Raw genomic sequence first — 27,121 nt, 5'->3', positions numbered from 1 at the left:
AACGAGGGCGTACACTTCCTAAGTTCCTGTACAAAGAGTACAAGTTTTTATAGATTCTGATCTGTAGTGTAACGGTTTCAAATATTTAAAAAATTTAATAATATGGAAATCAAATATCAAGCTGTTTAAAGAGTCCAAAGCATGCTGCTGATATAAAAAAATAGACGGAAAACTGACAAAACATATTTCTTTTATTACTAAGACTTGTTTTATGTCGTCATAAACTGCCTAATCTATTGTTGTTTTCCCTTGGCAGTCTGCTAACTTTTGTCACGCCAATTAATTGTACTGAAATAAATTGCCACATATTATAAAGCTATTTGAAATTCGAAGATAATCCCATTTTAACGCTTACAGCAACCATAATTATTAATTTAATTATATACATTAATTATGTAAATTATAACTAATTCACACTTTACATTCACATTATGCAATTTTTATTATCCAGTACATCGGTGCTCTTATTGGGATACCCGCTTTGGCGTGCAATGTAACCGCGTAAGATCATGATCGTCCTTTTGGGCCATAAAAGTTATAAAAAAACATCCGAGTTGCCATATATTAAAGGATCAAGGGCAATTAACTATGGAAACTAACTAACCATATAACAGATATTTGACGACATTATATTCCGATGCTTTAGAAAGATCGTTTAATAGATATAGCGATTGTTAGGTTTCTCGGTAGCGTTCTGTTTGACCATCTAAGGATACAAGTTGAACAACCATCTTGTACATGTATCAAAGGCTCGAGGGCAATTTATCATAAAATTAATGATTTATAATTGCTTCCTCGGTTGGTTTAACTATGTTAGATTTTTCTCTACACTGACATGTAAATTATTTCCTCTGCATACAAAGATATCCGAAACAATACAGTCAAGGAATCTCACCATTGTTTAGGCTCAGCCGTGGTTGCTGCTCGTGATACGAGATATCCCCATTGGGCTGCAATATATTGTCGTTGCAGTTACTGCTGCAGGAAGTCGCGCTGCTACTTGACGTCATGCCCCCAATCCTGTGTCGCCTTCCCGATCTGCCCAGCGTGCTGTTTGATATTGACTTTTTGTTCGTCGTTCCGTAGATTAAGTCTCCTGCGAATGGGAATTGTAAAAATGTAACAGTATATTTATTCGACGAGGGCGTAAAAATTATTGGTCATCGCTATTACACATAACACGCACCCCAGAACTTGACTTCGTTGTCGTTCAAAAGTATGGAATATGGACAAGTAACTCTCTTACATTTTAACGCCCTGTTTTTGAGTAAAGAATGTTGTTGTTTTGGCAAGGAAAATATGAAAATTGATATGCGAAAAAAGAGAAATTTTCAGAATTTTCAAAATTTACGTTGGTGGCGGATGTGGGGTATATTCCTGCTGTATGATAAGTTCAAGGAAAAAGTAAAGAAAAGCGGAAATATGTAAAATTTTCAGATTAAATATGAAAATATAATAATGAATAAGAACCTTCATTTAAAAAGAAAAGAAACAACATATTATATCAGCATATCATATCATATCATATCATATCAACATATCAGCATTTTACACCCAGCCGAAACTAATCAGAGAGCTCAATAGTGGCGCAATTGAGCACTATTTATTCAAATGTACTTACACATTAATATTAATTTACTACTGAAACAATAGAAAATACCTGTAAAATCGGAACAGAATAGAAAAAAAAAGACACTGACCAGAACGAGTAACGAAGAATTTGAAAAAGCAACAATAACAATATCCGACTTAGGAAAATTGTATTTCAACCCGATGATCATTGTACAATTTTTAAATGAATTTCAATTTAAGTTAATGAATTTTTGTGACAATGAATCTCGTTGAATGCAAATGATCTCTAAAACAAAGCACTCTGAAGCCGTTACATTGTTATGTTTTTTCTGTACCTTGCTTAAATTACGCAAAATTTTCATGTTGAAATGTAGAGCACATTTTTGTTCCATTTGAAGCCAATTAAGCTGTCGATATGCAGCAGATACATGATAATATTTTCGGAAACCCATAATAAAACGTACACAAACATTCTGCAGCCTCTGAATAAAGCGTCTAGACTAAATATCGATAAAAAAAACATAATTCACATCAGAGTAGTGTAAATCTGAGAGAGCAAGTGATTCCCTATTTTAAAATTAAAAAAAAAATATGCCTGTTACTATATAAAGTTTTTAGTGACATGTATGCCTTTTGTATAAGACATTTTTCACGAAACCGTAGGTCACTATTTATAATTATTGGCAAGTTCCTAGCTGAACTTAGCTTATAGTATATTATGCAACAAGTACGGTAAACGGCATTTGACTCACGAATTTATTTGACACCAGCGGAGCGAGTGTTTAATAAACGAGTGAGTTAAAAAGTTTATACTTTTTCTACGACCGTTAGTTTTTGGACACATTTTCGCAAAACACGAATACATTCACTGATATGACGGTCAGAATTGACGAACGTCAAAATTCAAAGCGTGGGAAATATCTCCGAAAACATCCGATTGCTCCCAAACCCGTGCGGTAAAATCCCGGAAATGTCCGAAGTGGCTCGGATTCGCGGGAAACGAAACTGACGTGGTAAAGTGACGCTTCCCGCACGCTAGGTCGGTGCGTAATTAGATATTTTACAGACGGGAGTAGAAAAATTTATTTTTATTTCATGAGGAGTTATTTAAAATGTTTGATAGTAAAGAAAATTTACCTAGCGTGCATAAGATTGGAACAAATCGCCATAGGTTGGAGATTTTTGTTGAGATCTAGATACTGCTAACAACAAGCGAACATAACCAAAAATTCAACAACCAGAAAAAAAATTATTAAATTACATCTTAGATGTTTTAGTTGTCGTTGGTAGAAAATATATTCAATATACAGCGTGTTGTGCGACATCGCTACGCTAGAGCTTCGTCATCCCAAAAAAGAGTTCATAGACCCTAAAAATGCTTGTTTTATAAAGTACAGGTTTATAAATATAAATAAAACCTATTTAATAATTTCTTAATAGTATTGAAATTTTTGTTATTTGCCGTTTTGACTCTTGATTTGTTTTCGTATATTGCCGCGTTATCTGGCGAAACCACAAAACTCATTGATACAGAATTTTGCATGTGTCGGACACTGCCGGGGTTTTTTACGAACGTAACATACACAGGATACTATTTTCATGTATTTAAAGGCATAAATTAAAGTAATTATTCCCATTGGAGCACTCTACTATTTTTTTTCTACTCCCTTCTGTAAGATACCTAATTATACACCGATCTAGCGCGCGAAAAGTGTCATTTTACCACATCAGTTTTGCTTTCCACGGATCCGAGCCACTTCGGACATTTCCAGGATATTACCGCACAGGTTTGAGATGGTAGCAAATGAACGAATGTTCAAATGATCGAAAATCCCGAACGGCGTTCGAGTTCGAGCGGGAGGTGGTTTGTAACAGCGGATCCGCCAACAGCTGAGTCCTGACATATACGTGATCGAGTGACAGAATGTTTAGGTTAGAACCACCAATTTTTATAGGGATATCAAGCTTCAAACTTATTTAAAATAATTTAACATTTTATTACTTTTCTTACACAGGAATTCAGTTAATTGTGGATTGTAAATTCATAGGGTAATGCAGAACAGGAACATAACCCCTTAACAAATAGTTTTTAATCACGACTTTATGTATTATTCATGCAGAAGGTGTAACGGAACGAGGTAAAATTGATTTAATATTTTATAGTAGCTCACAAAAAAGGCATTTTGCATGTTTAATGCAGAAACGTCATATTTTATAACATTATTCAATTTATAGGATTAAAGGTTAATAAATATATGTATATTCAAGTTATTCCAAAATGATATCTCAGAAGCACAGAAACAAAATAACAAGCATCAGGAAAAGTTGAAGAGAACGGTGTATTCATCTTAAGGAAGTGACAACAATCATGAACACTTGAAGGACCAAATACAAGACAGGAGTTGCAAGCATGTGTAAAAAAGGAGACCAAAAGAATATATGCAATAGAGTTGCGACAAGGTAAAGAAGTTATTAGTAATAAAAATATTTCTAGAAATGTGTAGTACATTACACTGTATGACTGAAACTATGTAAGTATTAATAAATTTCAATTATGTTAATGTAATTTTAGAAATGCCAAGGGTGCCATACTTCCATCAACTCAGTATGTACCTCTAGGCAGAAAGAAAGAAAGACTTGACTAGAGCTCTGGGAACAAGCGAGTGACCTAGATATTAATTTGGTTATACAGTTTGGCAAAGAAGCTTGGCATGAGCCATTTTTGTCGCAAGGTCCTGTATGAAAGGATATTAACCAATTTGTTGGACCTACCCTGCATCAAATATGGGCATAAATTTTGATTTTTTTCTGGGATTAGCAAGTATTTTATATTTTTCCGCTAGGTAACCTCTACCTTTGCATAAGTTAATAGGAACCATCAATTAAATAATATTATATTATTAAAATGCTTGTGCTTAATTTTTTTGTTTCATTTTAACCATTTGAACAGTTTTACATCATAAAAGAGAACAATCAGTACAAATATTTTCTGCTACACCAATTCAACAACAAAAGATTTGATGGGGCCACTAGGGATATTTCTGGGCTGCTTTGGGGCTGTGAGTACAGAAACCAGGTCCACGATGCTATAGATTTAAAGTATTCTTCTATCACCATAAGTACATTTTTATGATTCTCATGTGGCTATAGGAAATGCCCCATCTTATTTGTAAAGTAGGCTAGGGGTAAGGGCTCATAAATGTGTGTTATCCCAAGACTCACTCGCAACTATCTAGAACAAATTGCACAGTGAATTCATCATCATCAGCTGTAAACCCCACCTATTTTGCTAAAAAATGAATTTTGTTGTGGATATTGTCATTCATAAAATTTTTATAAATTTGATTTGATAGACGTCAACTTTACCTTAGCCGGTGGCTGTAATAAATAGAGATAATGACAACAAAATATTCAAAAGATACTCAGGGGTTAATAAAAAATATTTTTTTGAATGCGGGTCGCAGCACCCTTCGATAAAATTAACCTATATTTTTTTGGAAACAATAATTGACCGAATGCATAAGAATTCATGTGTCTTGTGCGGATTTAGCAACCGATGTACGTCTTGTATCTTTAAAACAAGCACTGTTTTCCTCATTCGTATTCGGATTAACCCTATCTAGTATCGACTGTCAAATTGCAAAGTCTGCCTTTTGACCGTCTGCTACATCAAGATCCCTCGCGAGAGGCGAGATTTACCGAGACTTTCCGAAAAGCGACCGAACGTCGTTCGGGATTTTCGATCATTTGTGGTGTTCCCACGGGTTTCGGAGCAATCGGATGTTTTCGGAGATTTTACGGCACGGCTTGAATTTTGACGTTTGTCATTTCCGTCGGTCATGTGAGTGAATGAATTAGAACTTCTTGCTCCGCTAGTGCCAAATAAATAAGTGACTCAAATACCGTTTACCACACTTGTTTCCAAACAACACGAATACATTCACTGACATGACTGTCAGAATTGACAAACGTCAAAATTCAAGTCGTGCGGTAAAATCTCTGAAAACATCCGATTGTTCCCAAACCCGTGCGGTAATATCCCGGAAATGTCCGAACACGTGGTAAAGCGACGCTTTCCGTATGCTAGATAGGTGCCTAATTATGAATTTTACAGAAGCGAGTAGAAAAAGGTATTTTTATGAATGACTTATGCGACCTCTTTTAGTTGTACGCCTGTGACAAAGCTCATAAGAAGTGACGAAATATATGTTTATGACTATTTATTTGTCGACCCTTTGATGCTCCATGAATGGCATGAATACAACTCGGTTAATTTCGCAATCTTTTTATATCAACAACTGTTCCGGCTGGTAATACTTAAATTTATTTACGTTACGATAGATACGGTATCTAACAAAAATTGTGTAATAAAATAAAAGGTGCTTTGTTTGAAATTGCAATACACATTTGTTGTCTATGCGAACATTCCTGAATGTTAGATTAGCATTATATAACAACGTTTTGAGAACTCAGAACTTTTGTTCACGGAAGCATGGTATTTCCTGTAAAATTGAAAATGCTAACTAAAAAAACTATCCTAAGATTAGGAAAAAGTAATGTTGATGGTTGGTTATCTATAAATTCGGCAAAGGAGACGCACGAAGATTCCTGTTAAATTTTAAAGTAAACTCTGGCCGTTTCAGAGACTTCAAAATTGAAAGTTGGATTTTAAACACCCGACATAATCATTTCAGACTTAAATCTGAATATACCTCGAAGGAAACGCGAATGAAAAATCGATCGCCGTCCGTTCGGGCAAACAGACGGCCACGTCCGTGTGATTAATCCGAAACAGATTCCTATTAATTTACCATTAGCGCTCCGCAGTCTGTCCTGAGCTGGAGTCTGATAGTGTATTCGTCTGGTATTAGTATTTTCCAGCGGAAACGGGGAAGCTTGCCGATGGAGGGGTATCGGAGACACCATCTGAGGGGTCGACGATGGGAAAGGGGTTGTCTGGTTGTCGGTTGTCACGGAGTCCTCGGTATCGTTCGACCTATAGGATCGTTCGATATCGTCTGAAAAGAAGAAAAAAAACGTGGGATCATAATGACGCAAAGCCTAGGTAACAGGTTCACCGAGATGTTGTTTTGTAGATGGCTTAATCGATAGGATCGGAAAATGCAGTTTATAATGGAGAGGGATTTATTGTGCTTCTCTGTTCGCACCGGAGGCGTATTTTTAAACTAACGAGGCTGCTTATCGGACTGGTTTATTCGCAGCGAGCGGAAACTTGTTAAAGCTGATTAAATTTAAGTTAATTTTAATTAATTTTTTTTAACAGAATATTTGTGAGCCGGATGATAATCCAGAAATAATAATGCGCAAATCCGGGAGATTTCGCTATTGAATGTTACTGCGTCCATAAAAGCGAAATTATTGTTAGTCTCCTCCATTCCACTCGGTCTCCCATGCAATCAACTGCGATGTTGTTTCTGTAGAATAAGATCAGCCTGTGCTTTCAAGTCGTTGTGAAAACATGACTACACACAATTAGAGACGAAACCGTTTCATGAAACGCTTTTTATTGACAGATAGATAGATAAGCTATTACAAATACGAAAATAGTATCGGGTTTAACAAAATTTCAACCAAAGCCTCATGCGAATGATAAACACCATTGATTTTGAAACTCCATCTACTTTATAGCCGGACGGCGACCTCTCGTACTGAATTGGTTACTTTTGCCTTATGACTTTCGTAACAGCTGGTCAGGTCGACTTACAAATCGAAATGCCACCCTGACTCTCGACTTATGTGCCAGTCGTGCCGGTGTGGTACGTACCTTTCTCTTATTACATCGATTTCATAACGTTTTCCGCCGTCTTCCGATACCCAAGCGCCATTTTTCCCTATCGTTCTATCCTTCCTATCTTCTATCCAGCTTCGCCTGGGTCTTCCTCTCTTGTTTGTCCCTTGAGGAATTAATCTTATAGTTTGTTTTGGTTGTCTTTCTTTACCCATTCTTTGTACATGGCCATACCATCGGAGTTGTTTCGTTTTTATATCATCAATGATTTTGTGTGTGATTCCCATTGTTATTTGTAAGTTGTGTAAGTGGGTTGTAAATTTTTTGTTTGTTCTGTTTTGAGATCCTCTGATCCCACAGTGTACTGTTTAGTGAATCTCCTTCTATATATTCTGTTTTATTGATGTTCACTTCCACGCCCCATTTATTGTATTCTTTAATATCCTTTCCTGTCATGTACTCTATGTCATCATAATATTTAGCCAAGACTACCTGATTGTCCACAAAACATTTGCTCACCCAATGGTATTCCCACATTCTTACATTTTTCCTTACACCTCTTCAGGACTTGTTCCAAATGTATTTTAAATAATGTTGAAGAAATACTATACCATTGTCTCAGTCCTTTATTATCCTTTATTCCTTTATTAAGTATTTTCTCTTCTTTCACTATTGCCTCGATTTGTTGTAATTTTTTTAATAGGTTTAATAAGATTGACTCTAATGTTGGTATATTCGAGACCTCCCATAATTTCATCATGCGGGTCAGAACCGTATGCTTGCTAAAGGTCTATAAATACCACACATAGTTCTTGATTCAAAGCTATTTTTTTCTCCATAATTTGTAGGAGACAATATAGATCTCCCTACTCGGAAGCCAGCCTGTTCTTCTGTTTCCATGCCTCTGTACTTTCCCTCTAGTTTGCTGTTGATTATCTTTGCATACACTCTACTCATCGTACTCGTGACTGAGATTCCTCGGTAGTTGCCACATTTCATTTTGTTATCTTTTTTATGTATTGTTGAAATCAGAAAGAGAGGCCATTCTTTCCTGATTTGTGCGCCATTAAAACACCTTTCCAAGAGTTGAGTTAATAAAGCACACAACTTTAACATATTTGAAAAGTTCCCATGCAATGTTTCCTGGTCCCGGCGCCTTTTTATTTTTCAGGGTTTTACATGCTTCCTTCACTTCCTTATATTCTAGTCCTAACGGGACCCTATTGTAGTGATGTTTTTTGTGCCGTTCCCATTATTCAAAAAAACAATATCCTGTGTTGTATCTTGTCTCAATGCTTTAAGAAATTTCCAATCTTCCGTATTTCTCGCGCCTCCAAGGTATTAGATGACTTCATTTTTTCTTCTTCTTCTTTCTCGATAACTAAGGCATTCCTTTTTACATTTAACTTTACCTTTTTAAAGCGAATATTAATTGAGCAGTATAGTTTCATAGCTAAGCCCCGTGCCATGTATGTAGGCAGGGTTTTACAAAAATTTAAAAATATTAATAATAATAATAATACAACAGTTCAAGTAAAACCTCTAGGAGAAGCTCCCCTGATACGTGTTGGCCTAGATAACTGCATGCCACTTGCATCCGTGGTTATCGCGCTCTGCATTTTATGGAAAGGTTTAAATGACATGGAGATTACTAGTTCGTTGATAAGTGTTTGGGAAAAAAATCCTATTAAGTCGAGCAAAAAAACTTTCTGGAAATGTTGCGAACACGATATTTGCACCCTCCAAATCAGTCAACCTTGTCTTTAACATGACGTATAGTTTTATTGAAAAAAATTCCAGTCTTTCCAATAAGCAATTCCCACGCACTTTATCAAATAATATTTTGTTAAATTAGTCTCCAATTATTCTCCTTGGAAAACTCCATTTATCTTTTTAAATGTTCTATTATTTTTATCGGATTTAGAAAATGGAAGAAATTATTACAATAGCGGGAATCCTCGCGTAAAAGCGTATAATACAATATTGCAAACAAGATGTTATGTGACGAATGCAAATAATAAATGAAGAGGCCCGTTGACTGATGAAATACTTGTGAAACACCGTAAAGTAAACGTAGCGAAGTAAGCAAAGGCTTTATAATAAGCAACTCTAACAACCTTATCCGTGACGCCTAACAGTGCAGTTGCACATCCGAACCCTGGCCTAAAACATCTCTAAACCGAATGGCAGGTTAGAATGTAACTTATACGGACTTCTAATTAACGCCGTCGAGTTCAATTCCTTTACGGCCCAATAACAGATATAATTACGAATATTGCGAATTCCATTTATGTTCACTACAGCGATATGACGCAAACATCATAACAATCACACGAAACGCTCGCTTTTGTTGATAGTTATTGTGACTCGTGCCCGTTCGCGCGGAAACGCCGTGAAGATGTTGCTCTCGCAAAACTAATTGCTTTGCGATTGAAGCGGAAAACAAATTGGATGATAAGCTAGTTTGTTGATAATTATATTTTAAATGAACTAAGGTGGCGTTGTAAAAGCCTCTAAGAGTAAGTAAAGAACGGGAGGGTAGGCTCTCGCGAAAGCGGAGCACTGAAGCATCATCCCCTATGAAATTACCTGATTAAATTTTCATATTCAATCTTGAGTTGTTTCCCCGAGGGAGGAAGCCAGACTATGCCCAACTTGTGCGATTTCGGGGCCGTCGTTCGTCTATCTTTGTTTAGTGTCGCGGACGAGGGTAATCGAATTGAATGTAGACTTAATTAATCCATGGTTATATGTACTATTTTAATTGGGAATATTCGGGGGTGGATTCGCCCCCACCTCCTCTTATCCGCTATGTTGCTCCAACTATTGTCGTTAAAGAATATGCCGAGGTGGTTTGAGACTTCGCCAGAAACAAAGCGGAGTGAAAACAATGCAGTAGTAATAATCGCAATTTCCCAACAAATAGGGAATTAACGAGGGGTATTTCGAAACAAACGCGGAATACCGGTGAGCGATTCCACAATTGAAACCGAGAATTAGTATGCTGATTAACAAAGTGGTCGATATTTTTTCCTCATTTTTCACCTTGAAATGGACATCCCAAAGGTGATTTTTTACTTTATCTAGTGAAGTGAAAAAATGAAAGTTCGACGTGAATAATGAAGCTTCCCCATATAAGTCACGCAGAAAATTTCTATTTTAATTAAGTTATGGTTTTGTAAAAAAGAATGCTCAGCACAGATTTTGATCACATTGAGAAGAAACAGAAGACACCACACCGCATATCAAAAGTTCTTAAGGAATATAAAGTCAAAATCAGATTTACCACTTGTCTTTGAGATTACAGTTTACAGCAGTCCATCTATATGCGGCAAAGAATATTACAGAGCCTTAAGACTAAGACAAACTCATCAGTAGTTGCCGAATACAATCACGAAATAGAACATCAAATATGATTTAATAAAATTTAAATTCTTGCTTCTACCAACGAAAAATCCGATAATTTATAGAAATGTCAAAGCAACCAAACAATCTAAACAGCGACTCATGTCTATACCTGTCACCAATATGGACATCAGTCATTCGAGACAATATTTTTGCCACTTTTTGAGCTCCGTCCTCCCTCACACAATATATAAACAGGTGCAGTCAGTTTCGGTTAAGCCCTGAAGAAGTTTGGTTCATCAACAACCGACTTAGGAAGAATCCAGAAGATTTGAAAATAGTATTACGGTAGCCTGTGGAAGTTTCTTTAAAAAATTAAAAAAAGATTTGAAGAAGCTGGACATCTCAACCACTAATTGAACTGAGGCGACTTTTACTTGATGAAAATCCATTTATCAAAATAAATAAGAACTAAAAGTTCAGATTTTCACGAAATTATATATTATGACATGACAATTGATTCGACAACACCGTGTCTTTATCAAATGAAATATATTTACAAACTACCTGCTACTATATATACCGAAAAATGACCATTAAACCTTAATGTTGTTGCGAGAATTTAAGTTTAATAAAGGAGAGGTATTTAAATCTAATTGATCGTTAAGCAATACATTTGAATGTCTCGTTTTGTTAATCTCCATGGCTTCCAATAAATTTAATTTTCTGCTTTTTGTGGCTGTATGTAATATATCAAAATTGTCGTCAAAAATGTGTTTTTCTGTGTTTAAGTGTGTAGCATAATTAGAATCTAGACTATCGTTTTTAAACGCTCTTATATGTTCGTTAATGCGTTTCTTGAAGGATCTACCTGTTTGTCCAATATAAATTTTAGGACAAGATCTACATTTCAACCTGATTTTTGGGATTTTGGACATTTCGATTTATTGTTTTTTAGATATTTTCCTATTGTGTTGTTAGTTCTGAAAGCTATTTTTAAACCATATTTTGACAAATGTTTTGAAACTTTTTCACTAGGTTCTCCTATGTATATAATTGCTTTAAATTGTTCGTTTTCTATATTAGGTTTCGGATAAATAGAGTTTACTGTTGTCTGTATTTGTTTTTTATTTATAATTTTATCTGAAATTGTATAATGTTTTGCCAGGTACCGTGAAAAAGATGAGCAATAGAAAATTTAAACATACTATTAAAGAATTGCTACAACGTCATTGTTTTTACTCCCTGCGAGCATACATTGACACTGTCACTGGTATCGATGCGCTATAAAACTGTATAGTACTGTCTAATTTTGTTTGTATGAGATGTGTGTTTTTATGTTATTTATTAATTTGATTTTATTGCACTTGAATATCACTTCTGACTTGCTACAATTGTATGTCCCTTTTGTACGAAACGTAGTCAATAATTAATAATTAATCAACAAAATTAAAGATATCAAAATCCCTTCTAACGTAACTCTATTGTATTTTGATGTACAAAACTTATTTAACAGTATTCCACCTATGGATGTGATAAATTTAGTAGATTTTACCCTAACTCGGAAACAGGTTAACCCATTGGTGAAACAAGATTTATTAGATTGCTTAATAGTATCTTTAGACCAAAATTATTTTGAATTTAATGGACAGATTTATATCTCTAAAGAGGGTTTGATTATGGGAAACCCACTTAGTCCTTTGTTAGCCTAGATTTTTATGGATAATTTGGAAAATATCATACTAGAACATCCTTTAAGTAAAAGTTTTTTATGGTGGTATAGATATGTGAACTATGTCTTTGCTTGCTTTGTTGGAACGGACAGACAATTGAATTCTTTTTTAAATTACATTAACTTAATACATAATCGTATAAAATTCATTATCGAGATTGAACAGGATAACTCTATTAATTTTTTAGGCTTAACGATTACGAAAGTGCAAAACAAATTAGATTTTTCAATAAATCATAAACCTTCACACACGGACACAGTCATACATAACAGCTCAAATCACCCTTATACACACAAAATGGCTGTATTTAACTCTTTTATACACAGACTTCTTAATACGCCACTCTCAACAGAAAATTACAACAAAGAACTTAATATCATTAAACAAATAGCACTGAACAACGGCTACAATCCGTCCATTATAGATAAAATTATAAATAAAAAACAAATACAGACAACAATAAACTCTATTTATCCGAAACCAAATACAGAACGCGAACAATTTAAAACAATTACATACATAGGAGAACCTAGCGAAAAAGTTTCAAAACATTTGTCAAAATGTGGTTTAAAAATAGCTTTCAGAACTAACAACACAATAGGAAAATATTTAAAAAACAATAAATCGAAATGTCCAAAATCCCAAAAATCAGGGATCTACAGGTTGAAATGTGGATCTTGTCCTAAAATTTATATTGGACAAACAGGTAGATCCTTCAAGAAACGCATTAACGAACATATAAGAGCGTTTAAAAACAATAGTCTAGATTCTAATTATGCTACACACTTAAGCACAGAAAAACACATTTTTGACGACAATTTTGATATATTACACACAGCTACAAAAAGTAGAAAATTAAATTTATTAGAAGCCATGGAGATTAACGAAACGAGACATTCACATGTATTAGATTTAAATACCTCTCCTTTATTGAACTTAAATTCTCGCAACAACTTTAATTAAGGTTTTATGGTCATATATAGTAGCAGGTAGTTTGTAAATATTACATTTGATAAAGACACGGTGTTGTCGAAACAATTGTCATGTCATAATATATAATTTCGTGAAAATCTGAACTTTTAGCTCTTATTTATTTTCATCTCAACCACCTTAATGTTACTGTCAACTTTCATAGAAAAGTCAAATAAATTGCTGGGATTTATCAGAAAAATTCATTATTACAGTAGCCTGCGGAAGTTCTTTAAAAAATTAACGTTTTACATGTTTTGACCAAACTAACTTTATTTTCGAAAATCATATTTAACCAAGACATTTAAACAGGAAGATTCACTAGAAGTGATGGAAGGATGTGACAAAGGCATAGTGAAAGTATTTAGTGATGCAGAGTTGATTGTGCGATGTATGAGAGTAATCAGTGGCTGGAATTAAAACCGAAATTAAAAAAAATGGTCTATTGGCTGACAGTCTTGAAACCCTCGGAAAAAATCGAATTTGTTGATATAACTCTAAAACAATGGGCGATAGACATTTCTGCTTTTCACCGTGGGATTTCTCTCAAAAGAGCTATTTAGATTGCAGGTCCATCTTTCCAAAGCTCTTGTAATTAGCGAGATCTCCTATATAAATACTCAAATTTATTGTATGAGTAAAGAATGACAAGGTCGCATTTAATTCGCTCCGAGAGTTTAATAGTAAGTAATTTTTAGACCAATTGTAGAATAAGTTGTTAATCTCTAACAAAAATGGCTGAATAAAAAACTCGTTATTTTTTTGTCTACCTTGACCACTTCAGTAGCAGACATGGTTACGAATTCATGGTATCTATGAGTCAAGTTCGGAAAGGCCTCAAAAATTCGAGGATATATTAATACAATTCTGCACGGATTAGAGTTGGTAAAGTTGCCCCGAAGAAATCTGAACCAAGATTGTCAGCTTTGTCACATTGCGTGATAGAAACGAGGTTTATTTCAACAAAAAGAAATTGAAAGGTGCAAAGATTGCTATAACAGTGGATCTAATTAAATACAGATATAATTTGATGAAAGTTACGAAAGAAATGTCTGAAAAAAGAGACGTGTGGTCCAACCAGGGAAGAATCTATGCTTCTCGTTGTTTGATCGGAAGCGGAATGAAGAGACAATGCGCTTTTCCTACTCTAAACTAATTTTGTTTTGTTTTTTTTTGCATTCTTTTATAGACTTAATGTTTTTGGTTATTTTCAATTAAAAAGTAAATGAAAAATTTTTCAAAGTAAATGAAATTTTTTTCGATAGCATTCAATGTTAGAATATTAACTTTCCATTTCTCGGATATTAGGGATCATATACTGACTTATGATATTCTAAGTGAGCCAGAAACCAAACTTGAAGATGGTGGGATAATTTTGATATTATCCAAATAGAGGGATATACCTTGCTTCACCAGAAAAATTCTGTTGAGAAAACAAGTGGAATAGGAATGTAAGTTAGGAGTCATTTTAAATATGAAATATTGCATGTCGCGTCTAAAGAACTTCTGGAAGAAATTTGGATAAAGTTGACAATTCTCACTAAAACATTTACTATAGGTTCAATATATAGACAAGTAGGACTAACAAATCTTAGAGATTGTTTGAATATTGTAGAAAACGGATTTTCAGATTTTTATATTGATTTTAATTTAAAAATTTCAATATAAAATTCGATGGTCACAGTTCCTCGTTTAAATAATATCCTGATTTGCTAAACAGAATCTTATTAAATTCTATATGAAGTCTTGCTCTCATTCATAGTAAAAAAATGATCAAATTAAAAAATGAAACGAAAGGCACTATACTTATTTAAACAAATCGAAATCAATATAATGGAAAAAAAGATATTTTGAATTTTCGATTATCTCGTGGCAAGGTAACTCAAATCGCTTGTGGCGTGAACTAACCAATTGTGGTGTGTTCCACAGTAGCATTCCTGATAATTTGAACTTTCCTGATCTTATTAATCATAGTTATTTAAAATTTGTGCAAAATAATACTCCCGTTAATAATGACAGTCAACAGCATGATTGGCGATTAATATAACTTAACATATTGTGCTTTTAGTTTTAACTCAATGGTATATTATGCAATATGTGCGGTGAACGGTATTTGAGTTACGAGTATATTTGGCACAAGCGGAGCGCAGCGGAACGAGTGCATAATAAACGAGTGACAAATTTTACCAAACGTTGCATCCTCTACTTCTTCTATGACCGTTAGTTGCTTCCATACCCGTGTGGTAATATCCAGGAAATGTCCGAAGTAACTCGGATCCATGTAGATGGGATAATAGTAGCGTTTACACAGTACTTTGTATAGTGTGTCCCCTTTTTGGTAGTTTTACTTTAATAAATTTGGCAACCTAGTGACCTAGTGACTCAAAACTACTATTTTGTGAAATAAAAGATAGAGTAAAGAGAAATGACATAGAGATCTTGGATTTTTAGATACTGAGTAATTTTGAAAATTTTGCGTTTTTAGATACGCTTTGTAGTTCTGTTACTCGAGAACTTAAAGAAAAAGGTGAAAACTGATCTGGATAGGGTTTTTTTTAAGTAGGATTCGTGCATTCGTGGTTAGTTTCTTTTTTCTTCTTCTGATACTCACTATTTCAAATAGTATACACAAAGGCATCGTATGTTATATTAGTGAAGCACCATATACAATAGTGTACTTAAAAATATACAGGAAGTTTCATTAAAAAACATATTTTTGCTTAACAATTCAAGAACGGAATACCTCAGGACAAAATCGGTTACATCACTGGATTCAACGAAAAAAGTTTTATACAAATACGTTTTCATTTTACTGTTAGAAAAAACAAATAGTGGGCGGTGTCTCATAGGCTCAGTTTTTCAATTTCGCTGGGTATCTCTTTCACAAAAGAGTAGCTGATTGTCGCGAGAACCGCAACTCTCAAACTTTAAAAATTAGTGAGACACCATGCAAGAGTGTCGAAAAATGAACTTTGTTCGTTCACCGCTCAGATTCTTAGCCCCTTAATTAAACGAGTGGAAGCGCACGATGGCAACAAAAACATCTCAAAAACGGGAACAAAACCAAGCTAGAAGACTCGGAAACGAAGTGCTCCGCTACCGCATAAAAAAATAATTACTTCTGACGTTAAGTGCGCCAACAAAGATTACGGCTGTAATGGCTTTGGCCCCGCAAATCTTTGTTTGTGGCCCCGTTCATCCACAGTTGTCAGTTTCTATATTTCGTAATACGTTTCACGTTAAAAAAGGACCGTTTATCCTGTCGAGGTTCCGTTTTCTACCTTTTAGGTTTATCTGGCAGATTTCACTTTATGTTAAGAAGGTTGTAGCTGAAGTTAAAAAGAATTGACTTAGACTGAGCCGACTCTTGGTTTGCTTACGGGCTAGATTTTCCTCTGTACTTTCAGTTATAACAATCATACATCATTATTTTTACAATTAATTTGAAGTAAATAATCCTAGCTCAGTTAGCTAAATAAGGCCGTATTCATAATCGTTCCTCAGGCCTTCAGACTACATTCAAGAATTTGAAATAGGCATGATCCATTTGCCAAATTATTCTACATTCTCATGTCTCTCTTAGAAGGGTAAAAAAAAATTAATGGCAACCCTATCACAAAATGATCAAAATCTGTAATAAAACCTTACTTAGACATCTACTAATTCAATTTCGCTTAACGCGTTCTCCTTGGTCATAACATTTTGATGTGTGCAAAATTAGTTATGACTTTTACTACATATTTAATTATTATTCTTGAACAGGCAAATTTTTACTGACATTTTATTTTTACAGAATTTATTAAATATATTAATTATAACTCTGCGCCCCTAGATTGTAAACTAGCAATACAACAGCTTAGGATCAGTTAGTTGAGAAATTGAAATAAGTTGTTGACATTCCAATAAGTCAGTCATTTTTCCGAAAAATTCGTTGCTTTAAATTGAACTTAAATTTAAATATATATCATACATATTTCTAGTTTACATTTTTTCAATAGCAAAAGTCATAAAACTAAGCTGATTTTGTATATTTTTCTTCCACACTTCTAGTAGTTTACCGCTATCACTATTATGGGAACTTATGTATATCTGAATTTCAACACTATAAAACCTAACATATTTTTTAATAGTTCCTTTGCATTGCAATGAAAAATATTTAAAATGAAACACTTTTTATGGTCCTTTTGGGTGATGTCTGAACTGTTTTACAACTATAATGTACTTGACGTTGCTCTAATTCTATGAATTTTCGGCAAGGCTTCGGCAGATTCAGATTTAGACAGCGGGTACTGTTTGGCGTTAAGCTTAAGGATCAGTGGCTGCCTTATTATTCAATATTATTCATTCGCGGTACCTCGTCGGGATTATTTGCATAACCAGACAAATAGGACCTGGAAGCGATGAGATGTTTTCGGTAGAATTGAAGAATTTGTTCCACTAACGGACTATCTCTTGAGCTGCCGAAACGCAAGAATTATTGAATCAGAACACAAATAATAAAAATCTGCAGGGTGTACTGGTTATGGGCAAAAAAATGAAAATTGAGTTCCCCGTAGAAACAAAGTTGGCCCTAAATAAAACACCACGACTTAATTAGTGATTTCTTTAATTTTTGCTCTTTAGGTCCTCTCCAAGGTCAAAACCATATAAATAAAGCTATATGGTTTTGGCATGTCATACAGGGTGTACAAGATATGACGTGCTATGCTAATGTGTACGAAATGTATCCGAAATTTGCAGTTATGGCCTTCAAATTTGGCAAGCGGGGTAAAAGTCTCTCTTCACATTACGATTAACATGGTCAGAAAAAAATTTGAACTTGGAAACGCGGGAGACCTGGTTATAGGCCAAGATCGAAAATTATCTTAAAAACGGAGCAATTTCGTTTAAGCAGTGGGCCATATCGACAGCAACAATTTTCTTATTTACAGTTTTCGTCTATCATACAGGGTGCGCGATATGACTTTGAAGTTAGGGTGAGTGCATATGTTTGAAAGACAGTTTATACATGGTAAACGCAAAAAGAATCTATTGATTTTGCAATAATTACATAGCCTTGTCCGCAGGAACACGATAGCAAAAAGCCTTTGAAATAAAATGCGACGCACAGTGTTCCTGTTTTGCGAAAGCTCGCTCGTGCCAAATCTCGTTACTAAGTGACATTTATCTAACTTTTTGCATAATATGCTATCGTGGATTGAAAGATTAGTTAAATTCCTTTGTTATGGGTAAATAGTGCTCGCAGGTTTGCAATTATGGATGAAAACGTTTCGTACCCGTACATATAATTCGGCACTGTACCGATTGGATTTGTTGCGACGCTCGGGCGTCGGGACGCGTGAGACACGCCGTATTGACAACCAATGAATATTAAGTACCCGTTTTCGGGTATTAGATGACTTCGAAATAGGCGATTCAATTTGGAAAGCTGTCACGGGATAATCTCGATGCAAATTTTCTTTCAGCTGGAAGCTTATTTACGGTTTTATTAGGGAAAATGCTCCCCGGTAAGAAATTAGAGCGCAATGTAAATAACCGAACTGTTTTCGTCCGCTGATAGAGTTTCGTAACGCTAATTCGATGTTGGTTTAAAAAAGGTAGAGAGTAGAGTTTATACAATGCTAAGCTCATCACGACGGTGTAGCATTTGTATCTAAAATGATCTGTTATCTGGACCGACAACAAACTGAACAGGAGTCATTTTGTTTTATTGCTCACGTCATTTTTCCTATACTTTCAGCAATGTAGAGATTTCGGAGTAGGGACTAATAGTATATTATGTTTACCGAACGTGTTGCATACTATAATTTTTCTACTACCGTTAGTTTTTGGGTACATCTTCGCAAAACAAAACGAATACATTCACTGACATGACCGTCAGAATTGACAAATGTCAAAATCTCAAAGCGTGGAAAACATCCGATTGCTCCCAAACCCATGCGGATTAACATACCTTAAGCGAAAATGATTTGTTCTTCTGGTAAAATATACACGGACAGGTACACAGACGTATATTTGACGAACAACAGTTTGAAAATGACACTGATAGGCGAGGAAGTGCGCCTCTTTTCATTGCATTGTTTTTTGTTTTTTTTTTTGTTTGGTTTTTATTTGGAGTTGTTGTTTTTTTTTATATTTATCTAATTAAGTTATGGTAACCTTTATTGAGATTCTTCGTGTCTGTCTTCGAATTTACGGAGTTGCTATTTTTTTGAATTTCGATCATTTCGTAGAATTCTCGTTGTTTGGAAAGGCTTTCAGTACGTAATATTTTTGTTTTTTGAAAATCAAATGATTTATATATATATATATATATATATATATATATATATATATATATATATATATATATATATATATATATATATATATATATATATATATATATATATATATATATAATATTATTAATATTAATAATTTTAATATTATATAAAATAAATAGTTATGCCTTTGTGATGTCCAATTTACCTATTAGGAATATCCGAATATAAAAATATCTACTCCATTTAGTTCTCAGAACGACGCCACACCGACAATATAAATAAATAAATATAAATATCATTATATTTTTAAAATTATTTCGGTCAAGTGAGACAACAAAATTTGACCGGTCAATTCCACAATCTTACACACAACACAAAGTTCAATATTATCCTGAATTCTATTTAAAGGATCGTTTGAAGAATACTGAGTAGACTACAAATTACAGTTGTTTAGGCTGGTACATCTGCAGTGCTGTAGAGCTCAAAAAAAAATAACAACTTACATAATAATTAAAAAATCTAAAATATTTTCTTTTATCAGCAATAAAAATCGAAATCGCGGTTTTGCGGTTCACTGGTTTACGGCGAGGCCTAATGAACATAGATGCTATAATAATAAAGTGCACGTGCTTCTGTTTTTGCGTACTTATGACAATTTATATTCACTGTGAACTATGGAGGTAGTCTTTAGTTTATTTATGTGAAGAGATTTTTTAATTTTAATTTAAACACACATACGAAGCAAAGTTAGAATTGAAAGCAAAAGGTTATTATCAGATATTATAACTGGAAAAGCTGGTGTAAGTAGAGAAAAAAGTTATGCACGGAAGTTCAAAAATCGAATGGATTTTTGGATGTAACAAAAAAAATGCACTGTATTGTTTTCCCTGCTTACTTTTTGATCGCGATAAAGCTTAGATGGAAATAGGTGTCACCGACCTACTGCAGTTAAGTTTGAATATAAAAAGAGACCTACATCATTGCATTAAATTTGCGTTACAAGGGCAGGGTTCAATTAGATTCTCCTTTTAATGTAAATATACAGAAACATAGTGAAAATGCATCAAAGAATAAGATATATTTTATTCAAAATTATTAATTGTATTAAATTTTGCGGAGCTTTTGAATTAGCTCTCCGTTGACATGAAATTTCCGAGAATCCCGGGATATTTCGTGGACTTATTAATTAATTAGATACAACTCTAAGTGAGTTACAGTCAAGTTTGTCGTGAACAAATAATTGATTAATTAATAATTCTCTGCTTTTGGTTAAGGTAACTTTTTTGTAAGAATTCCAGAGCACTTTAAAATTTTTCCCCACTGGTTTACACGAATGAGATATATCTCCCATTAGCGTACTCATTGAAAAAGCAACTGGATAATAATCACCCCTATCGAATTAATTTAATTTTAATAATTAATTAATGATAATGGGCCTGTTTTCATATTTTTTAAATGTTGGAAATTGAAACTAGGAGACGTTATATACAAAATTTCAACCTTTTTGTGAAATGTTAAAGCCCCTAAATAAATTAAAGAACTTGGGCCACGTATAAACCAGGCGAGGCCTGGCGATGAAGTCATTCCCTTCATCAGATTCGGCGGCAACGTTCATGCGACATGCGGAATGCTTTTAGTTGCAAAGTGAGAAGTTTAGGTGTTGTGTATGAGTGTAATAATTTAAAATGAGTCGGAAGAAAGTACCTAACAGGTACTATGTGGTTCCTAATTGCCCCGATATTTCGAGAAATGCTCCAGGAAAACTATTTATAAGCGTACCTTCCGATGGGAAAGTGAGAAGCGTTTCACAGAATGCTATGAGTCGAGATGTTTTTTTATTAGACAAAACCCGTGGAGGTTGTTGTGAAGACCAGTTTGGATTAAGCCTTTCATACCGAATACTGATCTAAAGGACTTTATACATTTCAACCAATTAGCCGACTTATTCATTCATTTGGTAAGAATATTTCATTTTATATTTCATAAACTAAACTATTGGCTTCTTTTTATGTAAAACGAGATAAAGACAATTACATTTACATAACAACAATGAGACTCTCGGTATATTGATTGCCTTAAACTACAACTGCTCAGAGTTTTATTCCATAAAGGCCCTACCTTAACGAATAAAAATAGGTTTTCCGTGTCACGGTTGAGTTTTCTCTACATTGATTTTATATTAAATTAATTTAAATAATAATCATGTGAAACTATGTACCGATAATGGCTACTTTCAATTTGTTATATATTATATTTCGACCAGAAATATAGTGCTTTTACAACCGACCCCGCGATTAACTTTGCCTACTGTTTATTACTCCACCTACAAAAACAAGTGGGATGTAAGTATGTTTTCAATCTTTTTCGCCTAGCAATAAACATTTACATAAAAAAATTAGTACAAAGTAACAATTTATTAGGTTCTATTTAATTACATATCTACATAGTATCATTATTAATATACAGAATATTAAATATAGTAATAGTAGAAAATCGTCACTGTCGCTACTGTCGTGACCTATTTTAATGATCAACTCCGCCACTAATAGTTCTTGATAAATATTTTCATCTTTTATTACTTGTTTTTCTCAGTTAGACCAGCTTTGTACTGATATTTTACTTACCTCTTGCCGAATGATGTTTATGATACTATTACTAAAGTTTGGTGCAGTGTTATTTCTTCTTATATGTGCTCTCAACTCAGACTAAATCATCTCAATCGGGTAAAATATACAATGGTACGTTGGTAATCTCAAGATTTCATGTCCATTTTGTTGTGCTATCGAATCGATTCTGTAGACTTTATTAAAATTTATTATTTTGATTATTTCCAGAAGTTGCTTTTCGTTATCTTCAAAATATAAATCATTTTGTACAGAAACTCTTTAATTTCTTCTTTATTTTGAAGAAGTATTTTGAATTTTTATAATTTCTGCTGAATAATACGAGGCATTCTACAAATATTCGTTACGGTCCATCTCAGGGAAGACCTACTTAATGCTGAATAAGCATCTGTTGGGATGGGTTTTACCACGGTTCTGCGAAAGTCTGCTGTTAAGGTACTGTAAAATATTTAAAACGTCAAAGCAATAAATGCACTATACTTTTGGTCGGATTATACCTTCATTTATTTAGCCTCTATTTACCATACTTCTAGTTTAACCTGTTACTTGCCTCTGCAATTTAATTGCTCTCAATTTTCGGACTTATAAAGTCTATATTTTGATTGTCAACTTCTGTTAATTTTGAGGAATCGGCCTTTATAATTCCTATTACAGGTGAATACATTACCAAAACATTTAAACTACAATATTAATATAAAAACCAAATATACCCATGTTGCTGAATGTTACGAATAAGCCTATTGTGATGTACAACAGAAACTACCCTCCTTTGTGACACGAAATGAGAAAATGGTACGAATAAATAAAGCACTACGCTAAATGCATACCTAATTTATTACGTACCCGAAATCTACTAGGACCAAATAAACCCTAACCGATGGCTTCGGCAAAAGATAAATGCAAAACTGTCACTCCGAAACAACATCGACTGTGTCACTATGACAAAATAAAAATTAAATCAAATATTTTCGTCTGCTCGCAACGTCCTTCCACCTGAGGAACTATTTTGCTTGTAGAAAAGTTCCTCACAAAGTTATAGTCAATATAGTCAAACCGCCGATAAGAAATCAAAGCAAAACAACTAAAATCTTTGCATAGGACGGAACGTATTTTCGAATACTCCGCTTTGAAGATCATTTCTGACTTTCGGGAGAAGCAATTTTTCTCTGGAAGTGTCAAAACGAACCAATCGTATCTAACCATAAACACCGGAAATCACCTCTTGCAATTGCATTGGCGTGTCCAAGCGTTTGCTCTGGTCGTTTCCGATGAGAACTACATCACCTACTGATACAGATCGCCAAGAGACTCGTTGATAGAGTACCGAACCACGGAATACCATTGATTAGTAACTTTTCCTAACGGTGCAATTTACATTCAGCCGCAGCCAATAAATGCACCTTAACTTCTGGGCCTCTGCTCACCGTCAAAAAAATAACAGCGGCATAGGCAGTGCTGCTGGCATCGGAAAAGGTGTGAACACCTAGATCGCAATCTGATCACTATCTCTCCATCTAGGAATGCGTGCTCTTCCATGTTCAGGCGACACCCACCCTCTGAGATCAAATTTGGCACTAGCCATTATTTCCGTAGATTCTCTGTCAAAATGTCCGAAAAAAATAGTATCCCGCACACTGGTGACATATTTGTGCACGAAGAAACTCACAAAAGCTTTACAATCATATCCCTAGAATAGAAAACGTTTGATATAGGACACTGCTCCAAATATTGCCTCAGATAATGCTCCCTCATGACCCTCAACAGAAAGAGACTGCTACTAATGACGAATACTATTCTGCGGTGTCAATATGTGATTTGAATTCCATCCGAATCGTACCACAAATACCGAAGAAAATCCCTATCTGACGGATGGATATCAATCTGTAAAAATGCTTTTGTTATGATTGACCTTCTTTTCCAAACATTAATATTCAATTTTATGACTGGTCGATAAAGCAGGTAATGACATAATCCATTCAATTCTCCATGCGCTGCTTCTATTTAACTCCCGCATCCATGACCCACACAACACCGGCGAGACATTTGCACATTTTCGAATTTATAGCCATTTTTCGTCAAATATGCTATGTTTAACACTTTATATAGAGTCCATTAATACTAAAATTGTCTTGAAGTTAGTTCGAATCGTTAATATAGAATGAGTCAAAATGAAAAATGTTAATTTTCGCGAAGAAATCAAATGGAACACCCTATATATTATATTTCCATTATTTCCAAACTTAGTATTTATTGAGTTAAATCTTACCTCTCTTAAAGCCCAAAGTATTATTGCATAATGTTTTCAGATCGTATCTTTTAGTGCAAATATAAGTTGGTCACACAAATAAGTATAATGGGAAGTAATGTTGTAGGGTCTCATTTTTTTGAAAATTCAGTGAATGGAAAAGTTTACTTAGCCTTTTTAGAGCGGAGGTTGAAAAATATTTTAAGAACTACTCCAAACGATGTGAGGCAGAGCATGTCGTTCCTTCATTGTGGACACACCATACCCATCAAGATAATTTATTTCCTGGTGGATAGTAAGAAGTGGTCCGATTATATGGCCAACTAGATCTCTTGATCTAAAAAAGACGGACAATTTTCTGTGGGGATATGTTAAAGACCTGGTGTATAAAACTACCCCAACAAAAGAGGACAAAGAGGACATGAAATAGAGCCTTTCAAAGTGTTAGTCACAAGATGCTAGCAAATACTGCCCAATCGTTTAAAGGGCGTGATAGAGCCTGTATCGAAGTAGGTGGACCGAGCAATAAATAAAGTGGAACTAAATTAAACAGTTCTATTTTGTTTTTAGTTTTTAAACACTTTTTCTGGAACTATTGCATTATTAATTTAAGTAATTAAATTAATAAAAATAAAATAAAATTAATTAAATTAAATTGATTTTTCAAAGTTGGGCAGTGCAAATTTTATTTTTGTTTAAATCTCGAATTTAATAAATTATATCGGCATTAAATTTTGTATTACCATGTAACGTCTTTTCAAGTTCAGGTAATATTTATTTTGTTCTCATTCTTTTGTGATATTTTCGCACTATTTGAAAATTTCCATTATTTTGATCGAAAAAATACGTATAGCGAATGCTGAAAGATCATTGATAGGAGCAATTAGTAGAGAAGTATAACATGCAGGATGTTCCATTTGTTTTCTCACAGACTTAATATTGTTCATTTTGACTCACCCTGTATAAAAGATTATAACATATTATAGGATAAATAAAATTACAGCTGTCGGAAACAGCGTCAAAAATAATTGGTATTAAACACAACGCATTTATGACGAAAAAATGGCCATAAATCCGAAACCACTCAGTACAGATCCTTGCAACCCTACATTGAGTGATTGAGTATATAAAAGTAATATAACATATTTATGAATCACCTTGTATATTTGAAAATAATTTTAAATATTTTCTTTTCATCTCATCTGTACCTATAATATGTACATACACATTTTATTGAGGCCTAACGAGAAAGTATGTTTTAATGCTTTTTAATGGTCTTTAATTGAGAGGTTTTGAAATTTGCAAAAATCATTAAGGTAAGAAGCTTCAGGGCAATTTCTTATAGACAAGCCAAGGTCCTCTTATTTTGACTGATTTTGAAAAAATGACGAATTTTTAATATTAAATTCACGATTAGAATCAGCGTACATTTTTTTTGCTTTTCAGTTTAGAACGTCCTGTAAATCTATTGGCCATATAATTGTGCCAAATTAAAGGAAACATATTTATGCTGCAACAATCACAAACAACATTAAACATTAACAACGAAACGGCCACACAGGATTCGACAGATGCATGTTATTTTTGATATTTTCGCAAACGCGGATCCGTGAATACTCCAATGATAATTACCCGCGCATTATGCCGATATTAAACAAAACGTATCGCGTGACGTTCAATTTTGGTCCGTTTAAATGCAATTTTTACGCGATAAAATGGAGCATCGGTAATATAATTCAATATAAACATATTTATTTTAATTTAAAAACTTAATTTCAAATAATTTACCTTTGGTGTTTCGGACGAATTGAATTAATTTTTAATCAGGGAGAATTGCATTGCCCCGGAACGCCGAGATTAAAATGAATTAAAAACAACCAGGTCCGATCGATAGTGCATTTTATATAGCGAAAAAGGGTTAAAAAGCAATCAATCAACAATTTTTAATTAAAAAGGTACGCAGAGAAAAAAAGCGCAGGATCGAAGTATTGGAACTTTGGCCGCAAAATATTCGCTTTGCAGTAATTCATAATACACACTCGAGAAATAAAGGAGCACTTTTCACTATACCTTTTAGGAAGCCTTATCGATGGATTAATATTGTGTTTCCATTATCGTTAGCCAAATTGATCAATATTAAACTCAAAACAATGAGCAAAAAGCTTTGGAATCAAAATTAATTTAATTACGAAATGGGTAACATTCAAAAAGGGACTAAAACTAAAGAATAAATCAAAATAAATAAGAACTAAAAGTTCAGATTTTCACGAAATTATATATTTTGACATGATAATTGTTTCGACAACACCGTGTCTTTATCAAATGTATCAATGTATCAAACATTTGATAAAGAAGACACGGTGTTGTCGAATCAATTGTCATGTAAAAATATATAATTTCTTCAAAATGTGAACTTTTAGTTCTTATTTATTTTGATAAATGGATTTTCATCTAGTAAAAGCCACCTCATTTTAATTAAAGAATAAATAGACAATAATTTTAAAAGAATTGAACAAATTTGTAAGTTTGTAAGTAAGTTTATTTTTGATCGCTTAATTTTATCTAAATCTTACAAAGAAGAATACTTATTGGTGATTAAATTGCGCCCCTGGTTCGCC

At 33.9% G+C, this 27,121-nt stretch overlaps 1 protein-coding gene across 2 annotated transcripts in view; it reads right to left on the bottom strand.

The window, feature by feature from the left end:
* LOC132705524 (teneurin-a) overlaps nt 1–27,121 on the bottom strand; it is a 737,223-nt gene that overhangs the window by 406,236 nt on the left and 303,866 nt on the right. For both annotated transcript variants that reach the window (XM_060676144.1, XM_060676145.1), the window contains exons 4-5: nt 6,384–6,590; nt 896–1,096 (exon numbers count right to left, since the gene is read on the bottom strand). In XM_060676144.1, the coding sequence (XP_060532127.1) occupies nt 896–1,096; nt 6,384–6,590 (408 nt within the window). The remainder of the gene's footprint in view (nt 1–895; nt 1,097–6,383; nt 6,591–27,121) is intronic.

Source organism: Cylas formicarius, unplaced genomic scaffold (genome assembly GCF_029955315.1).
Source record: "Cylas formicarius isolate icCylForm1 unplaced genomic scaffold, icCylForm1.1 PGA_scaffold_7__23_contigs__length_41026272, whole genome shotgun sequence".
NCBI classification, from domain to species: domain Eukaryota; kingdom Metazoa; phylum Arthropoda; class Insecta; order Coleoptera; family Brentidae; genus Cylas; species Cylas formicarius.
The sequence above is the reverse complement of the archived record's forward strand: the minus strand, read 5'-3'. Positions and strand labels throughout refer to the sequence as shown.